Source organism: Haliaeetus albicilla, chromosome 20 (genome assembly GCF_947461875.1).
Source record: "Haliaeetus albicilla chromosome 20, bHalAlb1.1, whole genome shotgun sequence".
NCBI lineage: Eukaryota > Metazoa > Chordata > Aves > Accipitriformes > Accipitridae > Haliaeetus > Haliaeetus albicilla.
This window is the reverse complement of record NC_091502.1, coordinates 8,842,204-8,860,440: the sequence shown is the minus strand read 5'-3', so window position 1 is coordinate 8,860,440 and position 18,237 is coordinate 8,842,204. Positions and strand designations below refer to the sequence as shown.

The 18,237-nt window shown below is 37.5% G+C and overlaps 1 protein-coding gene across 1 annotated transcript in view; it reads left to right on the top strand.

The window, feature by feature from the left end:
- The window catches only part of PARP4 (poly(ADP-ribose) polymerase family member 4), a 32,834-nt gene extending 15,654 nt beyond the window's left edge, over positions 1-17,180 (top strand). Inside the window, 9 exon segments of the mRNA XM_069808803.1 lie at positions 1,979-2,147; positions 3,165-3,236; positions 3,238-3,351; positions 4,036-4,218; positions 10,256-10,357; positions 12,380-12,397; positions 12,399-12,483; positions 13,359-13,491; positions 15,606-17,180. Of these exon segments, the coding sequence (XP_069664904.1) occupies positions 1,979-2,147; positions 3,165-3,236; positions 3,238-3,351; positions 4,036-4,218; positions 10,256-10,357; positions 12,380-12,397; positions 12,399-12,483; positions 13,359-13,491; positions 15,606-15,756 (1,027 nt within the window). The 3' untranslated portion in view covers positions 15,757-17,180.
- The last annotated feature ends 1,057 nt before the right edge of the window (positions 17,181-18,237 follow it).

Sequence of the window (18,237 nt, the reverse complement as noted above, 5' to 3'; positions counted from 1 at the left end):
AGTAATTTTTTCCCAGCCAACACATATGTCGGGTTTCAGATTGGGATTGGTAATTACACTTTTGATAGTCCTGCACTTCAACAAATCCATGCTTCAGAAATTTTTATCTCAAATTTTGCTTTTAAATCATGACACTAAAAACATGCTCTACACTCTAGGATGGATGGCTGTCTTTTCCATTTTATAGCAATTTACACAATTCTTGCGGGAGGATCCCTTTCATGAGATAAGCCAAGTTACATATAAAGATAGTCATAGAAGGCAGTACATAATAGCAGGTTACTGTCTCCCGCCAGTATGTTTTAACCATAGCCAGCCACTCTCTTGTCAGTCAGCCATTCTGTTGTAATGGAAAAATAGTTTTAATTATGGTCCCTGTCTCCATTATCAGATGACACCTGTAATGAACATACAGCTACTCTTGAAGGCCTTTGGGTATTCCAGCTGTTATTAAGAGTAACTGCCTACCCACCCCTTTGTTAAGTCTATGGCTCATTTAACCCCACTTTCCCACATACTTCAATTCTTTTGCTTTGCTCCCTAGACATTTAAGAGAGTAATGATTATTCATGTAATTTAAATTAATATAACTTAACAAACAGCCAACAAAATGACTGTTTAAGACGAGACTTTTGTTCATCTCTGTTGTCACTGAAGACAAAATTACCTGAAGTTTATGTTGGTTTTAAATTGGAAGAACTTTGCCAGTAGAAGGTCCCCAATTCTGGAATTACTTTGCCCCAATCTTATTATGTGAAATTCACTTTTGATGCTATTCAACTGATGTATGGTAGAAGAATATTTCCTTTTTGATGTGGAAATAATGCACATTTATGTAGGTTCTGGTGAGTAAGTAGTACTTTAGTAATATTGTATACGTGTACTCAGAGACAGTAGTGAGTGCATTGCATAAATCAGTAAAGACATAAGGAAATGCTGTTTGTGGTAAATGCTTTTAATGAGGTGCAGTTGTTTGGGTATTAAGATTCCTAACATATTTCAAGTAGGTGAAATTTGATAAATAATTTTCAATCCTTGCTAGCTTTTGCAAGAGCTGAACCATAGACCTAAAAGATTCTGTACCTCAATGCATCGATCTGTAAGAATATGATAAAACAGTTTTTACTAACTCTTCCCATTTATAATTAGTTTGCAAGAGAAATAGCATTTGTATTGAAAGGGAAAAAAAACCTCTGGATTTTTGAAACACAATAATGAAGAAGTGGGTTACTGTTCAGTTAGACTAACCCTCCATTTTTTTCCCAAAGGCATTTGTGAGACAGAGACCAGTCTTGGATCAATATTGAACTGCAATAAGACATTGCTATGCAGCCTCTAATGTCAACATTTTACTAGCTGTTGCCTGTGGTTCATGTAAATTAAAAAGCATTTTGCCTTTTTCCTCCTGCCTTGAGAAGACAAAATAATATAGAGTATTCTGTGAAAAAATTCCAGTTGAGAAGGAATATCCTGTCTATCTGGACAAACCGTCTAAAATGAATCATTACTTTCATTTCATTTGTAGGTTGCACTTTATAAATAGGAATTCTACTCTGCTTTATGTATTTTAGGATGAACTAGTGAACTTAGACATTGAGTAAGAAATTGATTATCCTCTACTTCCTGTTATTTCATCAATGCATTAATGCTGACAATGTGAATCGACAAGATGTTAAGGAACGCTGTCTTCCAATTTGATTCATATTCCGTTTTATTTCAGGGAGGTTATTTTACTGTCTCTTAGCTCTGCTTGAGGTACTTTGCAAGTAGCCCAGTATAAGGGCAGAACAATATCCAACTTCTAAATACTGCTTTCACATCCTAGCTGCAAGAAAATATTTTGTGGATATTGCACTAACAAGAGTTAAAGTTTTATTTCAGTGTGGAATTAAATGATTCATTTTCAGTATTTATCACTTTGTGCTCTTTCTGCAATTTTGCAACAGTGTTCAGTTTAATAATCACTTTTAAATGTGAGCAAAGCAGAAGGTATTTTACTCCAAGTAAAGAATTCACTGGATGAGGGAGCTGGCGAGGTGGCACTACAAGAGATGATGATGGAATTCAATCAAGTTATACGTCACAAAATGGAAACAGACTATAAAGTTTCCAAAAAGCTGTTACCTAGAAAACAGGACCTATGTCAGGTCACTTTTCCAGATTGCTGGTAAGCCCTGAACTGCACTGTGCTACACCAGTTTTGAACATGCTCACTAGGTAAATTGACAGAATACTTTGCACAGGTAGTCACAGGCTGTTAGTTTAAAAAAATTATTTATTGGAATCTTATGAATAGAGTAACACCCATGGGAGGAATTCAGTGTTTTGGACAGGAAGACCAGTTGCTGTCCAGATGGTGACAGGAGGTTCCATTGCAATCATTGTTGTGATGGCATCTTCAGCTGGATCAGTGGAGAATCATGGAACTGTTGTTATCATCCAGCTGACCCTAGCAACTACTCCAGCATATACATAATCTGTTTCTATTGATTATCTTAAACTATATACAAAATATATCTAAGCTATTTTAACTATATGCAGAGACTGGTCTGTGTACCCTTTGCTTTCCTGCATATGCAGGAACAGTTTCTAGAGACTGTTTAAAATTACCAATGTATGTACAGCTTGGTCTGTTCCTACATCTACAGCACAAACTGCTTGGGGGAGTTCCCTGAACTGCCTGGATTGTTAGTGCAAGAAGTTAGTCAGCATGTCTAAACAAATAACATCTTCCAGTTGGTCTAAGCACAGCTGGCCTGCCTAGGGGAATCTCCAAGTATCTCCCCTGTAGCTTCCCCTCAGCTCCTGTGTTACTTAGTTCCTTCATTTTTAAGCTCGCTAGGAGTTCAGTCAGTCGGGAGTTCAGTTACTCTGCTGCAAGTCAGTCCACTGTCTCATCTTTGCAGAAGCTAGCTGGGAAATTCTCAGCCTGCTGGGAGGATTGCCGATGAGGTGTGCTGAGTGTGGACACACATGCAGCCCTCGCACCCAGCTGTGAGGGCAGGTGGATGGGGCTGGGGGTGAAAGTGAGCAAGGTACTTCATTCATTGTGTGACCTGTTTTTCCTGTCCATCTGTTCAGAAGTGCTTATGTATCCTTAAACTCCTATGACATTTACATTAATATAAATTCTAATAAAATGTGCATGATCTTTCTTTACATAGAGCAGCAGTTTTAAGTATTCTTCACCCAGTGAAATGGATGGAACCCGGCTCCTGGCAGTTTGTGATGTGGCACCTTGGATCCTGCTCAGATTTGTATGAACAAGATTATTCATTAAATAATGCACCATCAGGTTATGACAGTCTGCGTGGAGTCCGTAAAACAGCAGACTTCTCTTCAGGCTTTGAGGTACTGATCCTGCAGTATTGGGCACTTGAAAAGGCAACAAGTTTTTGATTTATTATGCCACTGATAGATAACAGAATGAATGTAACCCGCATTTCAATTCAGACACTAAATCACTAGACAGTAATGTGTAAAATCACTTCTGTCTGTCTCGCAGCCTGTAAAGCACATATAAAACTTCTAAGCCTCTAAGCTGCTATTTGTAAAGAATTCTTGCAAGAAAATAATACTTAAAGGAAAGATGTAAATGTTATATTTGATTATAACTGAAGGTTATACCGTGGAAGGTTCATTGTTTTGTAAATGAATCCAGCTGATAAAAATCCATGTCCTTATAGGTTGGTACTGTAAGGCAGGGATGATAGCTGTAGTGGCACACTAGCAGATACAGTTGCTGTCTAGATATCCACCAGGTTTTTTTACTTCTTTTGTTCTTAGTTATTTTGAGGAATGATTGTGCTTTACAGAGAAGAGGAAATACAAGGAGTGCGGAGAATACAAAGTGAGAAGAGATACAAGTGGTAATGATACAGAGAGATTAGGGGAGTGAAAATAAAAGCTTTCAGATTCTATTATTTTTAAAAAATCATGTCTCATTTAGGTTCACCTCTTAATCAATTTGCATTTTTTTAGATATTATCTACGGCTTTGTTTTTATTGTAAAATACCTTTCTTTGTTTCTACCAGGGTGATGAATATGTTGTGTATAAAACCTGTCAGGTTAAAATTAGGTATGTTGCTAAGTTTTGCCTTGCTGAAGATCGAAAAAAAACATTTCAGCCTGCAGATGAGGTGTAAGTGGAGCAAGACAGCAATAAGCCAGAGTCGCACTGTCATTTACAGTATGAGAGCAAGAAATGTTTTCTGTTTGTATATTGACTTGCTTCCAGAGTTTTCTAAATACTTATCAGAACCCTTTTTAGAATACTTGTATGAAGTTAACATAATAAAAAATAATTTGTAGTTTATTTGCGGATGTTATCAAATTAGTGATTACCATGTGGCATTTGTGTAGCATCTGTTTAACAGATTTCCTATAGGCATAATTACCAATGGCAGTTGCAACTCCTCCTGTCACAGTGTGTTTCAAGAGAAGCAAAGGAAGCGCTTTTGCATAAATCATCAGATGGCCTTTAAATAATTCAAATGCAAGGTTCTAAACAAAGACCTTGTAAGACCTTAAAGAACTATCATGAAGTCGTGATCCTTAGACAGACAGCCTATAGCTCAGCAGTGCAACACAAGTATTCATAACAGAAACTGAGTGTTAATTTTGTGTTCTGAGTTGCATAAATAAACATGGGCCATTGATATAGGATTAATTTCAATCATCCTTCCCAAATGTATATTTCAAACAATATCTTTTTAATCTTTCATAAACTCTTTGTTTAGGCTATGAATTACCAAATGCAAATCTTTCGTATCTGGTAAAACTCTTCTTCAGGACAGATACAATAAAAAAGATTTGTGTTAAACAAGTAAAACCACAGAAAAAGTAAGTTGGTTTCATTAATATTTTTATTTGCTTTATTTTATCAATGTCTTAAATGATTAAGTTAAAACATTTACATTTAACATTTTTCTATTTATATGGAATACTTGATGGTAAGTTGCATTATCAAGAAACTAGTTTAATTTCGCCTTTCACTCTAATCTGTTACTATCCTTAGATAGGTAATATCATAGGGGAATAACTTAATTATTACACTTGTTTTCTTTACTAAATACTTCCTTTTGTTTCAGAAACGTTTCTGTTATTAAGGATTATAAATAAATTCCCAAGTCACAAAACTTAATGAGACCATGATCTTAATTTTTTTTCAGTATCACTGCACTTAATATATATATGTATACTTATATATATATACTTATAGTATATATATATACTTAATATATATACTAATTAAAAATAAGTAAAATTTTAAACCATTAAATTTGTAGGGCTGTATTTACAACTTACACACAAATATTTATAGACTCTGTCAGTGTTTTTTAAGGCATCTGGCCTTCCTAGAAGATTTTGCATTCTATCGTAGTTATTACTGCTGCAGTAATTATTCTCAAAGACATTTGAATCTTTTCTTTTTCACTAATAAGTGAAAAAGACATAGCTAGCACTTCTAGCACTCTGAATCAGCCAGAAACAGAATCCAGCTGTGGCTATGTCATGAAGAGCTCATTATCACCACTGGAGAACATTAATAAAAGGTTAGCTAGGAAAGGAAAGATCAGTTCAACCCCTTTTACTTTCACCCACAGTAAATCCTTGCCTGAGAAATATATTTAAAACTTAAGAGTGTGTCTTAAAGTATGTGATTCCAAGTTACTAGAAGCTGTTTCATTCTCCCACATTTTTTATGAAGTCCCTGGCACTTTTAGTTATTTTCAGCTCCTTTTTTTTTTTTTTTCTTAAATAAGATAAAATGCTGCAGAGGTGAAATGTAAAGTCTTGGTGTTACCAATCTGTCAATCCAATACTGAAATTGATTAAAATAAGTGAAATGACAGAAAAGATTGTCGTCTTTCTGACAATGAGGTCTTTTTTTTTTTTTTTCTTCCTTTTAATCAGAGTTGCTTAGTTTAAATGTAGTAGTTTAGGGATTTCTTTCTGATTACTGCAATAATACTAATATTCCCCCAAGGAAAGGAAAAAGAAAGAGATTCCTATTTGTGTTTCCAAACTGCAAACCTTTCCTTGCCTATTGGAAACACTTCTTCAGGGATTTCACTGTTCCACTTTTGAGAGCCTTTGTTTTTTACAGCATTTCTGTTCATAGCAAGGATGGTATGCACCTCAGGTTTACATATTTTTTTAATTCTAGTACTTCTCACAAACTGATGGTGGCAGTGATGATTGTAAAAGATGATATCTGTGATTTTTTTTTTAATTTTTTTGTAACTTGTAGACGAGAATCCAGTGCTGTTTGCAGAAGAGCGAATTAGATAAGAACATGAAACCACAAAATTCTTTTTTCAGTTTTTTGTGTGAGACCTGGCATACAGGTAAAGGACAGGGAAGTTGCACTTTTCAGGCATTAAGAGTAAATGACATGTATTTGTTAAAACTTCAAAATATGGCTTCTGCTGTCATTCCATAATAAGAAAAATGAAGGTGCTTGGGTACACTTCTAATGAAATAGTATTTGTCCACTGTGCTGATGATTTTGTTTCTCCCTCTATAAGCTTGTATGCTTGTATTCCAACCAGAGCTTGAAAAAGCGTTTGAAGAAGAGCAGCTGTCCAGTAAAATTATTATTTTATTAGATTGCTTGAATTCTATGGCAGGTTCAGCTCTACACCAAGCAAAGCAGATTGCTTTACGTGTTTTGGAACTATTTTGTTTCAGACAAAGAGTGAATGTGGTCAAATTTGAACTCACAAGTGAGTTTCTCTGTTTCCTTTTTACCTGAGAGCCACCTTTTACCTTCTTGCCATGGCTTAATTTTATGCACATCATTATTATCAAACCAGCATAATACACTGAACTGCAACCAGGAACATGTAGCAGTATGGAATACTTCTACTCCGATATTCCAATCATAAAACTTAAACTTGTTTCCATGTTGTTGCTACATGCTTAATATTTTAATGCTCTTAATATCAATCTTTATTCACAGATTTCACAGAATTTTCTTCTTTTTCAATGAACATCACAAATGATTTGGCATCACTGAAGGAGTTATTACAGTAAGTAAATCAGTTTCGTTGTATTCTAGAGAATACTTCTTTGTGTGGGATGCTTATCATTGCAAAACTATGTTATGCAACTTTTCCTCTTTTATTCTTTTTCTTTAGGCCAGCTTCTAAGATTTTTTCTGTAATTTAGTCTATTTGAAGTCTATTTTCCCTAGTAACAAGCACAGCCACATCTGAATATTAATTCCAGTTTGGTTTTAAGTGATTGCTTAAGTTGGTATTTTGAAGCTGAGTAGCTATCAGTGTTAGGACATTTTTCAGTGTTTCCCCCTAAATTTATCTTTTGGAATTTCATACCTCTCATTGCCTGCTCACAGCAGAAGGAAAGGAAATGATGGACTTCCTTCTGGAAATCTGCAGTAAGGCAGCACCGTAGCCCAACGGACTTCCAGTGAAAAGGAAAATGCTTTTGGCACCAAAAGATCAGATGTAGACTATTTAGTGTCGCGAATGGAGTGGTTTGGACTGCTTAAAGAGTCACCTTCAAGGGTATTAGCAAAAATGATTTAATAGGAATTTATAAAAGTGCAACTTCACAGAATTCGTTGGCAAGGTTCACTCTATTACTTAGTACATGGATAAAATGCACACAGGAAAATGAAATCAGAATCAAACTAAACCTATGTATATAGAGACCAAAAACATAACAGGGTAAAAGAAAATGTGGGAAAGGGTAAGGGAAACCCTCCCGTTGCGTCATGAGGTTCAGAGAAGACCCCCTTGCTTTCTAAGCTCCTGTCCGGAGTCTAGGCACAGCTGGATCAACTCCTAGTCCCAGACTTCGTGAACAGTTTAAAGGGATTATGAGTATAATAGCAGCCTGAGATTCATTCACAGTTGAATAACGTTCATGACAGTGACTTATGTATGGATTTGAAAAGCAATATTTGTAATATACTTGCTACAGAATATTCAAGGTAGTACACACACATGCACAAAGACACTAAGAGATATACATATACACGAATCAAAGCGGTATATCTGTTAATCGAGTTCAGTGAAAATATTCACATCAAATGCTTCAGCATCTTTCTCAATGGGTGAAGGGTCAAGCCTCAAGGATTGAAGAGTATCAGCCCAAGTCTCATTGGCTTTCAGTGACAGACCTCCGATCTTTGCAAACTTAGCTCTGAGAGGTGTCCCACTCAGAGGGAGATGCTGGTCGCAGCCCACTGCAGTTCAGGAGGGCTCAAAGGGTCTCACTTCGTGCAGCTGTTTATAGGTTCACGAGATGATTGGCTTTATTCATCAGCAAATTACTGGGATTCCAGTAGCACTGGTACACTTTCACATGAGTTATCATTCAGATAAGGAAGGTTCCAAGGCTGTCAGAGAATGACTTAAGATTTAGATACAGGATGCTCCAAGGCTGTCAGGAGAGGACTGAGATATGTCCCAAGGTTGTCAAGAAATGACTAATTATCCCTACTCCTGTCCCCAGCCTCCACCAGGCAACAGGAGTCCTTGGTATGGTCAGTGCAGCTCCCTGTCTTAGCCATGAAAGAGTTCCTGGTATGATCAAGGGACGCTTAACTGCCTAACTCATTGTACTTATGCTAAGGCCTAGTGAGACTCCCCGAATTCGCAGATCAGCCCAGAGAGGGGGAAAATGCACCACCGCACTTAGAACAGTAGGTTTTGATTAGTACCATATCTTGTCAGTGCCAGAAGTAGGCTTCTCATCTGTAACTAAAGCTCCTTGATGCTAGCATAATGCATAAGATACTAATGTAATGGATGTCTTGAAAAAGTGATGGTAAGATGCAAATTATGATCAATGCAGAGTAACACAAAGCAGAAGACACTAACTATACCTGTATAATGTTGGGCTTCACCCAGAAAAGAGATGCTGGAGCCAGTGTAAATGGTAGCCCAGTGTTCAGCAGCAGTCAAAAAGGTAAACACTTAGGCAGCTGTATAAATCTGTATTGCTATGGCATCTTGAATACTGTAGGCATTTGTGGTCACTCCATCTTAAAGAGAGGAGCTACAGAGACAGAAAACAAAGATGGCCAGATATATGGAAGACCTGCTGTACAAGGAGAGGACTCGTCCTGATTTTTTTTGCTTCTGTTGAATCCTTACACAGTAATTTCTTTCCCAGGATAAACAGAAGAAAAGGGGAATAGGGATGGTTACTTGCTGTTTCTCACCTCTTAACGATAAAAGGACACCCAGCAAAATGATCAGTCAGCAGATTTAAAACAAAAAGCAAACAGTCAGCAAAGTCTTCCATTCAGTTCTGTAAATAGGAATGAAATTCCTGAGCTCCAAAATCAGGTGCAGTACTGTCGTGGTTTAACCCCAGCCAGCAACTAAGCACCACGCAGCCACTCACTCACTCCCCCACATCCAGTGGGATGGGGGAGAAAATCGGGAAAAGAAGTAAAACTCGTGGTTTGAGATAAGAATGGTTTAATAGAACAGAAAAGAAGAAACTAATAATGATAATGATAACACTAATAAAATGACAACAGTACTAATAAAAGGATTGGAATGTACAACTGATGCGCAGGGCAATTGCTCACCACCCGCTGACCAACACCCAGCTAGTACGCATCCTCTATTCATGCATTACCTAAAAAAAAGATATGAGTAGAAGGAAAAATTATCTTCAGCCCTGCCCTGAGATAAACATTTTGTAAATTATTTTGTTTTCTTTGCTTTATAAACTGATTTTATAAAGAGCATGATGACATCAAACTCATGGTATTTTTTGTTCCTTTCATGGGCAATCTATTATGCTTAAGAAACAGTATAAAATCAGAGCCAACAAGTGGTGATAACATCTCCAGAGTCAAATTTTACTCTGGATTTGCCCAGGGTGAGGTAGAACAGGGCAAGAAATTTTTATTTTAAATAATATATTTTTTTTTTCATTTTGAATGTACAAATGACAGTATAATGATAATGTGCATAATACAAGAAGACATACATTTTTGATTAAAAAGAGAAAAAATGTCTCACTAACTCTGGAATTATTTCATTCCTTGTAATTTTGCTAAACAGGAACTCCAGCTGTAGCTGATGTTTGTGCAAATGCTTTCTTAAGTGGAAGAGAATGAACCTGAACCTTTTCCAACAGAAAAAGGTTTCTTTTTTAAAAAAGAGGAGTGGTTTTTAAACTTTTAAATGCAGTTACTTTGTATCATGATGTAGTGGCTGTATGGGTAATGGTGGTAAGATTCTTAGTAAACATTAAGCTCTCCAGGAACAATCAAGGAGCCTTGTAACAACAAAGAAAGAAAGGATTCAACAGAGAATTGAGTTGACTTCTGTAAACTGGAAAGAAATTTTTGCGCTCCAAAATCAGGTACAGTACCTATAGTCTCTTCATGCATTACTTAAAAATAAAATGTAGGTAGAAGGAAAAAATATTTTTACTTTAATCCTGTCCTGAGATAAAGTAAAATACATTTATAAAATCTCTATAAACAGATTTTACAAGTGTATGATGACATCAGTCATGCTATGTTTTATTGCTTTCACGGGAACTCAGCAATGGATATGTAAGGAACAGCATAAAATCAGGGCCAACATATAGTAATACACCTCCAGAACCTTTTCACAGCCTCCATCAGTTTGCAGCTTGGGGACTTCCTGAGACAAGTATGAAAACATATCAGGGAAGCTGAGTGGAAGAAATATATGCAAATAATGCACATTATGCAAGAAAATAAAAAGTAGTTGGGTCTTAGAGGATTGGACTGAGAGATGTTGCAGCAGGAACTTCCCCTGGACAGTCAGACCAATTGCTAGCGAAACTGGATGAAACCGTACTGTCCCAGAATCCTGCAGGTAAGAGTCAGAGCAGGTAGTGTTTAGCTTTGTTGGTTTTGGTATGTCCCTTGTGGTGGGAGAAGTCCCTGTTACCCATAGCCAGTTTGGTGAGTTTACCAACTTAAGGGGTGAGGTTGTGATCAACAATCAGATTGTGGATCACACAGTCAATATCTGTAAGTAATAAACAGAAGGAGGTTTTCAAGAGTATTACATGATCCAAGTAAAGAAGCCACCGAGGGATGCACTCAGTGGAGACTTCTGTCGTTTATTGGCAGAGATTGACCATTCAGCATGGTGGTATGTTGAACTACCTTTTGCTGGGAGAACACCCTATACACTAGATTAAGTAAGTCTTTCAGGTGCCCCAGCTTCATGTTCCTTTGTGCAGCAGAGTCCACCTAGTATTTGCATCCTCATGACTCTTTCTTGCTATTTTTTTAAATCATTGCTTCATTCTGTGTGTAATTAACTTTATGTATGAAGTTAGTATGTGAAAGCAGTGAAGTATAGCAAACCTCAGCATTAAGAAGAGATACGTATTTTTCCTATATTTTTGACAGGACACTTTTATTTCTAAACATTGAACCATTACCATATCCCACACGAATACAGTGGGGATTAGAGTAGTAGACTTGTGATTGACTCTTGTGGGAATTAACTCCTGAACTGCGGTTCAAGTTTTCTTCTTTTTCAGCAGAGTTGCCAATTGTTGAATTTTAAAAAGGAAAGTTTCTCAGTTTTTTACACTAATTAAATTTAATATTCTACAGATTTTCACTTTTTACATAATTTGGATAATTACTATCTAAACATCCATTTAAAATCATATATTATCTTCTAAATTACCTTAAACAAATGGTTATAAATTTGTGTCTACAGTTACAGTTTTCTAAGACATAAAGCTGCAAGGACAGGAAGAGTTTCGGAAGTATTTAATATTGAAGAGTAAGTACTTGAACATCCTGTCGAAAGCCTGTCTTCCATCTGACCTGAGGGTAGCAAACCATTTGGCAGATAATTTTAATCATGAGACTTGTCTAATTTTTGGCAGGGAAGGTCAGATAAAATAGGATTGGTTTTGTTAATACTGCATTTAACAACATATATAGTGAACTTAATAATTTCATAGAGACTTTGCATTCTCAGCAGAAGAGATGGATACTTTATTGTTTCTTTTGAGTAAGAGGAATGCTTATTTTTTAGCACCTTTAAAAATAATTTTCAGAAGGAATTTGAAATAAATTTGAAAAGGCTAGTGTTGTCATTGTGCATACTTAATATGGGAGTGATTTCAAAATGACTTTGTTCTTACTGTTTAAGGGTTTTTTACAAGGTAGGCTAACTACGACATTCCAGGTCAATTACAGACATTTGATGGTGTATCAAAGGTTTCTGAAGTTTAATATTTGAATCACCTAAATTGATTATGTAGATTTCAGGGTTTGTGTTTGTGTAAGCTTTTAAAAAAATATTTAAAGTAATCCTATGTCTATTTTGTTCTTGCCAAATACATTTTCAGTGTCCTGAATCTTTGGCTTATCCATATCCATAGGATGGCTCTTGGAATCTCTAGTCCACAGTTAGGAAAATTCTTGACACTTGATGTTGATCATTTGATTAATAATTTCCTTATTAGAAAAGGCATTCAGTCACTTGGTAAATACTTTTCTGTCATTAAAAAGCAGTACATTGTATTATGTTTCCTATCTGTGTTACTACTCTATATGTCCAGTGGAACTCTCAATAAGATATGCTCAGAATTTAAATGGATCTCTTAACTTAGAGTTTTCAAAAGTGCCTGATTTTAATAATGTATTTTCTTTTCAACTTCTCTCACAATATAGTGTCCTGATTGCTAAGCACATCTCCTGGCAAAATATGTGGAGAATGTGAGACAGTTGGAGTAGCAATACAGGTTCTTTTATCTCAATTATTGTATCTGCTATATTAATATCTACTAAAGAAAAAAGGGGAAGAAAAGTCTCTCATAAGAGAGAGGCAGAGATCACTTCTGCTTTTCACATTTCAAATAATATGAATAATATTTAGGTAACTCTTACACACATACACTGTCTGCAGCATTCAGTATGCACTGCACCTATACACACTTTGCTGTTTGATTCTGTCAATCGGTGCTGTTTGTTGGCAGCAGACCAGAAAACCTGGGGGGAAAAAAAGGCAATTCCTTCTTTCTAAATTATTAGAGGGTGCAATGCTTCATCAAAAGACAAAAATCCTACAAATTTCCCATTATTACATGTATTAAAATCAAAGTAGATTAGAATCCAAGCAAACACAAACTGCAGAAATCCCAACAAAGCATTACCAATTTAAGTTTGAAAGCCAGGAGCATGTTTGTCAAATCACTAATGTGAATACTCTTGATAGTAGTGATTTTATGGTGAAACAATTAAATGGCATTAGGACAATTGATGATTTAGAGTGATATGGAGTACTTTGCAGAAAGTACCTTTTCTGTTGTCAAGAAATCATTTAAACAGTAATATCGCTTCCCTTTTCTTCTTCCTTAGGCCCAAATGTAAAAGAAAAGCTACTGCAGTTGATTGCTACTCTTCTTGTGCTACAGTCCATATGCTGCACAAAGGAACTGAAAGGGATAGTTTTCAAAACACTGATGAAACTGGATGATTCATCTAATTCAAGGTGTCCTTTTAAATAAAATTTTATAATTTAATGTAGCAATATAAACTTTCTCAAAATACAGAAGATTAAATTCATTATGGAGAGTCAATAACTATACTATGAGATATGGCTGTAGAAAAGGGAATGGAAGGTATTAATCATGTTGTTGGCAACTGGTTTCTTTAAGAGGATGGATGGAGGAAGGAATACTTTGCAAAATATGATACAAAAATTGAGAAGTATAGAAAGTAGTAAAAGATATTTTATACTTCTTATTAGAATCATTGAATAATTCAGGTTGGATATGACCTCTGGAGGTCATCTCTTCCTTAAAGCAAGGCCAACTCAGATGTTGGATAAGTTGTTCAGAATCTTGCCCAGCTGAGTTTTAAATATCTTTAAGGATGGATATTTGCCAACCTCAACTTTTTTAAGGGCAACCTTTTCCAGTGTTTAATATCACTTATTTTAGAAATTAGGAAAAAAATTCTGTTGGACTTTTCCTTCATGTAACTTGTGCCTGTTGGACTGCACCCTTTTTTAGGGTTATATTTATGGCTTGGTGTTCTTCACAGGCATACACCATAAAATATTCTGGACAAGACTTTTGAAATTATTAGAGCAGATGATTCTTCAGAGCACAACTTCCACCCTTTCCTTTAGCTGTGGGGAATGCTGGTGCTGGCTCATTCTGAACCCTGCCCCCCTCACTTCTGTAAGCCCCAGCGCTCTATTATCTTTTGAATATAGGGTCCCTACGTCTCGAAATTCCCTTTCTTTCGGAGTGAAGTTAACAATTATCAGCTGGCAAGTTTTTTGGTATAGAGGAAAGACAAAGGTCTTTAAAAGAAGTATGAAGGAATAGGCCTCCCGTGAATCTGGATTGCCCCAGCCACCAACAGACTCCTCGTGCCAAAATGGGAAGATTTACACACTTCATACTTTACAGGGCATGTAGGAACAGGATAAAGGAACAGTCAGGAGAGCCCTGGAAATCTTCCTCCCTCTTTCGAAACTCCCTGGCAGAGGGAAAAATTGGTTGTATAATTTTGGCTGCTATAGTCAGAAATACAAATAAAATTGCATTGACTACTGGATGAAAGCAATTCTAACATATGTGAGTGTACAAAGGAGTCGTCAAGCTTGCCTTTATGAAATGCATAGTACTTCACTGTGGTGATTGGAATAGTACAAATAAATGCAAGAAATGATTATGAAAGATTCTAAAAAGATAGGGCAGCTCAGATGATGAAGTTTTCTGCATCAGATGATATTTTATACAGGCTGGATCATTGTACCATAGATTATTTCAGAGTACAAGTGCACTCTTTTTTTTATTAACCTTTAGGTTGTTTCACGGTATTACCAAGATCAAGAACTGAGCCATTCTATGCTCAGTATTGTCCACTGTGGAAAAAGATTTCCTTTTCAGTTCTTTGTTCTTCCAAATTTATGTAGCATTCCCTTTTTCTTCTGTTAATACACTGGCACAGCATTTCCTACTTTCTCTCTACCACTAATTGCTACAAATTTATCATTTACTCCCCTTTATTCTTAAGGTGTAGAGTCTTACTTTTCCCAATGTCCTCTTAATCGTTTTCCACAGCACAGTTCTGATTATTGCCTTTCCTGAAATTGTTAGTATTTTAAAGTTCAACATACCAATTTATGATCCAGTACCATTTGACAATGGTAGAATGTTGGCACAAAGCCTTACTAGCCAGATGAAAATATATATCTACAAGTTCAGGCTGTACACAGAGCCATTCATATTAAAAGATCTGCAGTGACAGTAATTCCGGATTGACACATGTTGGACACAGGCCCTTTCTCTGAATAGAAAAAAGCTGCACTAAAGCAGCTGTGAAAAAAAAAAAAACCCCAAGCATTATTATTAGCTTCTGCACTTCCTTGTGCTTAAAAAAGGGCAAGGTCTTCATTTTATTCTCAACCTTTTGAAAAGCAGAGGGCAGAAGGTGAAAGTATACTCTCACCTCAGAAGTTAGTCCTACAAGCAGGAATACCAGGTCCGAAAAAAATTTTCAAATAATTATCATTACAACAATTTTTTTTTTCTTGCTCCTTTGGTGGATTCCCAAGATTTTATTATAATAAAACTTCATTTCTACATACAGTGGTGTTCATTGGGCTTTTGAGTTGATCAAGAGAGCAATAGAGTGGGTAAGAAGAGTTGAGAGGCAATTCCCATCTATTTGCTATCGACTTGAACTTGGGAAAGACTACAATTCTGCTACCAGGAAGATACCGGGTATCAAGTTTATCTAACATGAATTCTCTTTCTACTTAAAATATTTAATCACATAATTCTTTCAGTTAATAGCAGAGTTAGCTTTCCTTGCAGTTTTACATAAAATGTTTAAATTGAGGACATTTGATCTCATATTATTACTGAATAATAATTCTTACAGACACAGACTTAAAGGTAGGGAAATAAAGGGTCTTTAAGTTACTAAGTCTTGTTTTTACATATATCTAGTATTTTACTTACCTGTAACTGTTAAAAATACCTTAATATTTCCTTTTTTACATTAATCTCTTTGGTTCATTGCACATTATAAAGGACTTTTATAATATCTTTGTTTTGATTTCTTCTAAAACCTTATATACTTCTTCAATGGCATGGTAAAGAAAGCAAAATGTAGCAATTCAGTTAAATATGGCAGGAGATGTTTTGACAGACACAAGAATGTGACAAACAAAGAACTAATAAATATCTTCATATCAGTGTTTTCAATTGGATAGTTTTGTAATTCCTACAGCGTGCCTTGTAATGCAAACAGCAGAATAGTTATTTTTCTCCTGCACTGCTTTTCTTATCAGTCATACGTCAATTTGTGAATACAGAGGTCAGTGTTCTTAGGAGGAATGAGCTGTCTCTTTTTTTTTTTTCCCTGCTGTTACTCTGTATTCTGATTTTATTCTGATGAAAAACTAACTGATTAGTTTTATTTTAGACCAGACCAAACACTGAAGCCTAATAACAAAACCAGACTAAAAGCGATTTAGTTTAATTTAATGGGCTTTTCACAGGTGTTTGAATGAACACACTACCTCTTCTAAATCAAGGAGCTGCACAGAATCACACTTTGGTACTTTGTGATCTGAGGAAATGTAGTTAAGACACTTTGTACAATTGCTTGCACTGAGGCGGGATCAACTGTGTACAGAACATACTCTACACTTGTTTGTCCAAACATTGGAAATTTTCAGAAGCAGGAGATAGATTCCACAGCCACCACAGGTACTGTATTACACTGCCCTAGCAAATGGAGAATGTTGTAAGAGGTTACTAAGGAAAACTGTGGAATCTCTTTCATAGATGTTTTCATGAGAATTTAAGCAAACATCTGCCAAGGACGGAGAGGATACGCTTGATCTTGTAGAGGAGGCTGCTAAAAGGGATATCCTGAGGTCCTTCTGTTTCTAAGGTGCTCTGAGTCCTTGTTTTCACATGTTTAAGATACTGGCTCTTTTTAGTAAAAATACAAAGGAAGGATTTGTCCTACACTTTCTATTTGAGAAAAGCTAGGATACGGGTTTCTTAATAACTAGAAGAACTGTTTAATGTAGACAATGACAAACTAGCTTCTAAATCTGCTGTTAAGTCTTTGTATGGTACTAGAGTTACCTTAGAAAGTAAGTGCTGGCAAAAATATGAATAAAAGAATTTTTTTTTTTCCTTCACCAAATTATTCAAATAGTTGGGTGTTTTCACTGTTGCAACAATACATCCCATATGGGTACGTATGGAAAGCATACACGCAGGCTAAAGCCTGAGTTTCATTTGCATTATGTGTGCTCTTTAAGGAACTGTTCCTGAGATACAATACATTAACACTCCGGCTCTGACAAAGGCAGCTGAATAAGCAAATAGGGTGTGGTTTATTTGCTTTTTCTTAAGAGATTTTTTTTTTCTCCTGCACAGAGCTGTGCTTGCCTATAGGCAATTATATTAACATGCAAAATACTACAAAATTTTAAAAGATTCTTTTTCCTAGTGAAAACCCCCATTCCCCCACAGGACCGCATCCCAAAGGTGTCCGTGTACACCTTTCTTGTGCGTTTCCCCAAAACCTCATCCGGCCGAGGGCAAAGACTAACACCTTTGTACCGGGGCATTCAGCACGCTCTGTGTTTTTACCTGGACAAGCCAGGCCCACCCAGGCACCGCACCTTCCGCGGAAAGATCAACGGCGTCTGAAGGCGCCTTTGGGTGCCCCCGGTCACCGGTCACCACCGCCCTTCTCCGGAGAAGGGCTACTGCGCCAGGCACCGGCACCTTACGCGGGGGGTCGGTCACGCTTTCGAGGAACGGGCCACCGGGCCTGCGTGCAGACCGGCCGCTCCAGCGGTCATCCGGCGCTCGCCCCTCGCCGACGGGACCGGGGCTCCCGGCAGCCCTAGTGCCGACACCCGCGACGGCCAGCGCCGGCGGGCGGCCGCAGCGGGACGGCACCGGGCTCCCCGCTTCCGCCGCCCGGTTCATGCGGCGGGCATCGGGCCGGCGGAGAGCCGGCCGCGGGGCCGGGGGACCCGCCGCCTTCACAGGGCGAGGCCGGCGACGGGCCGGGCCGGGCCGCCCCCTCCGCTGTAGCCTCCTGCCGCCGCTGTAGCCTCCTGCCGCCGCCGTAGCCTCCCGCCGCCGCCGCCGCCGCCCATTGGCTGCCGCGGGCCGCCGCGCGGAGGGCACGAGGGCCTGAGGGCTCGGGGCCCCGCCCCCGTGCGTCATGGGCTGGCGGGGCGCCG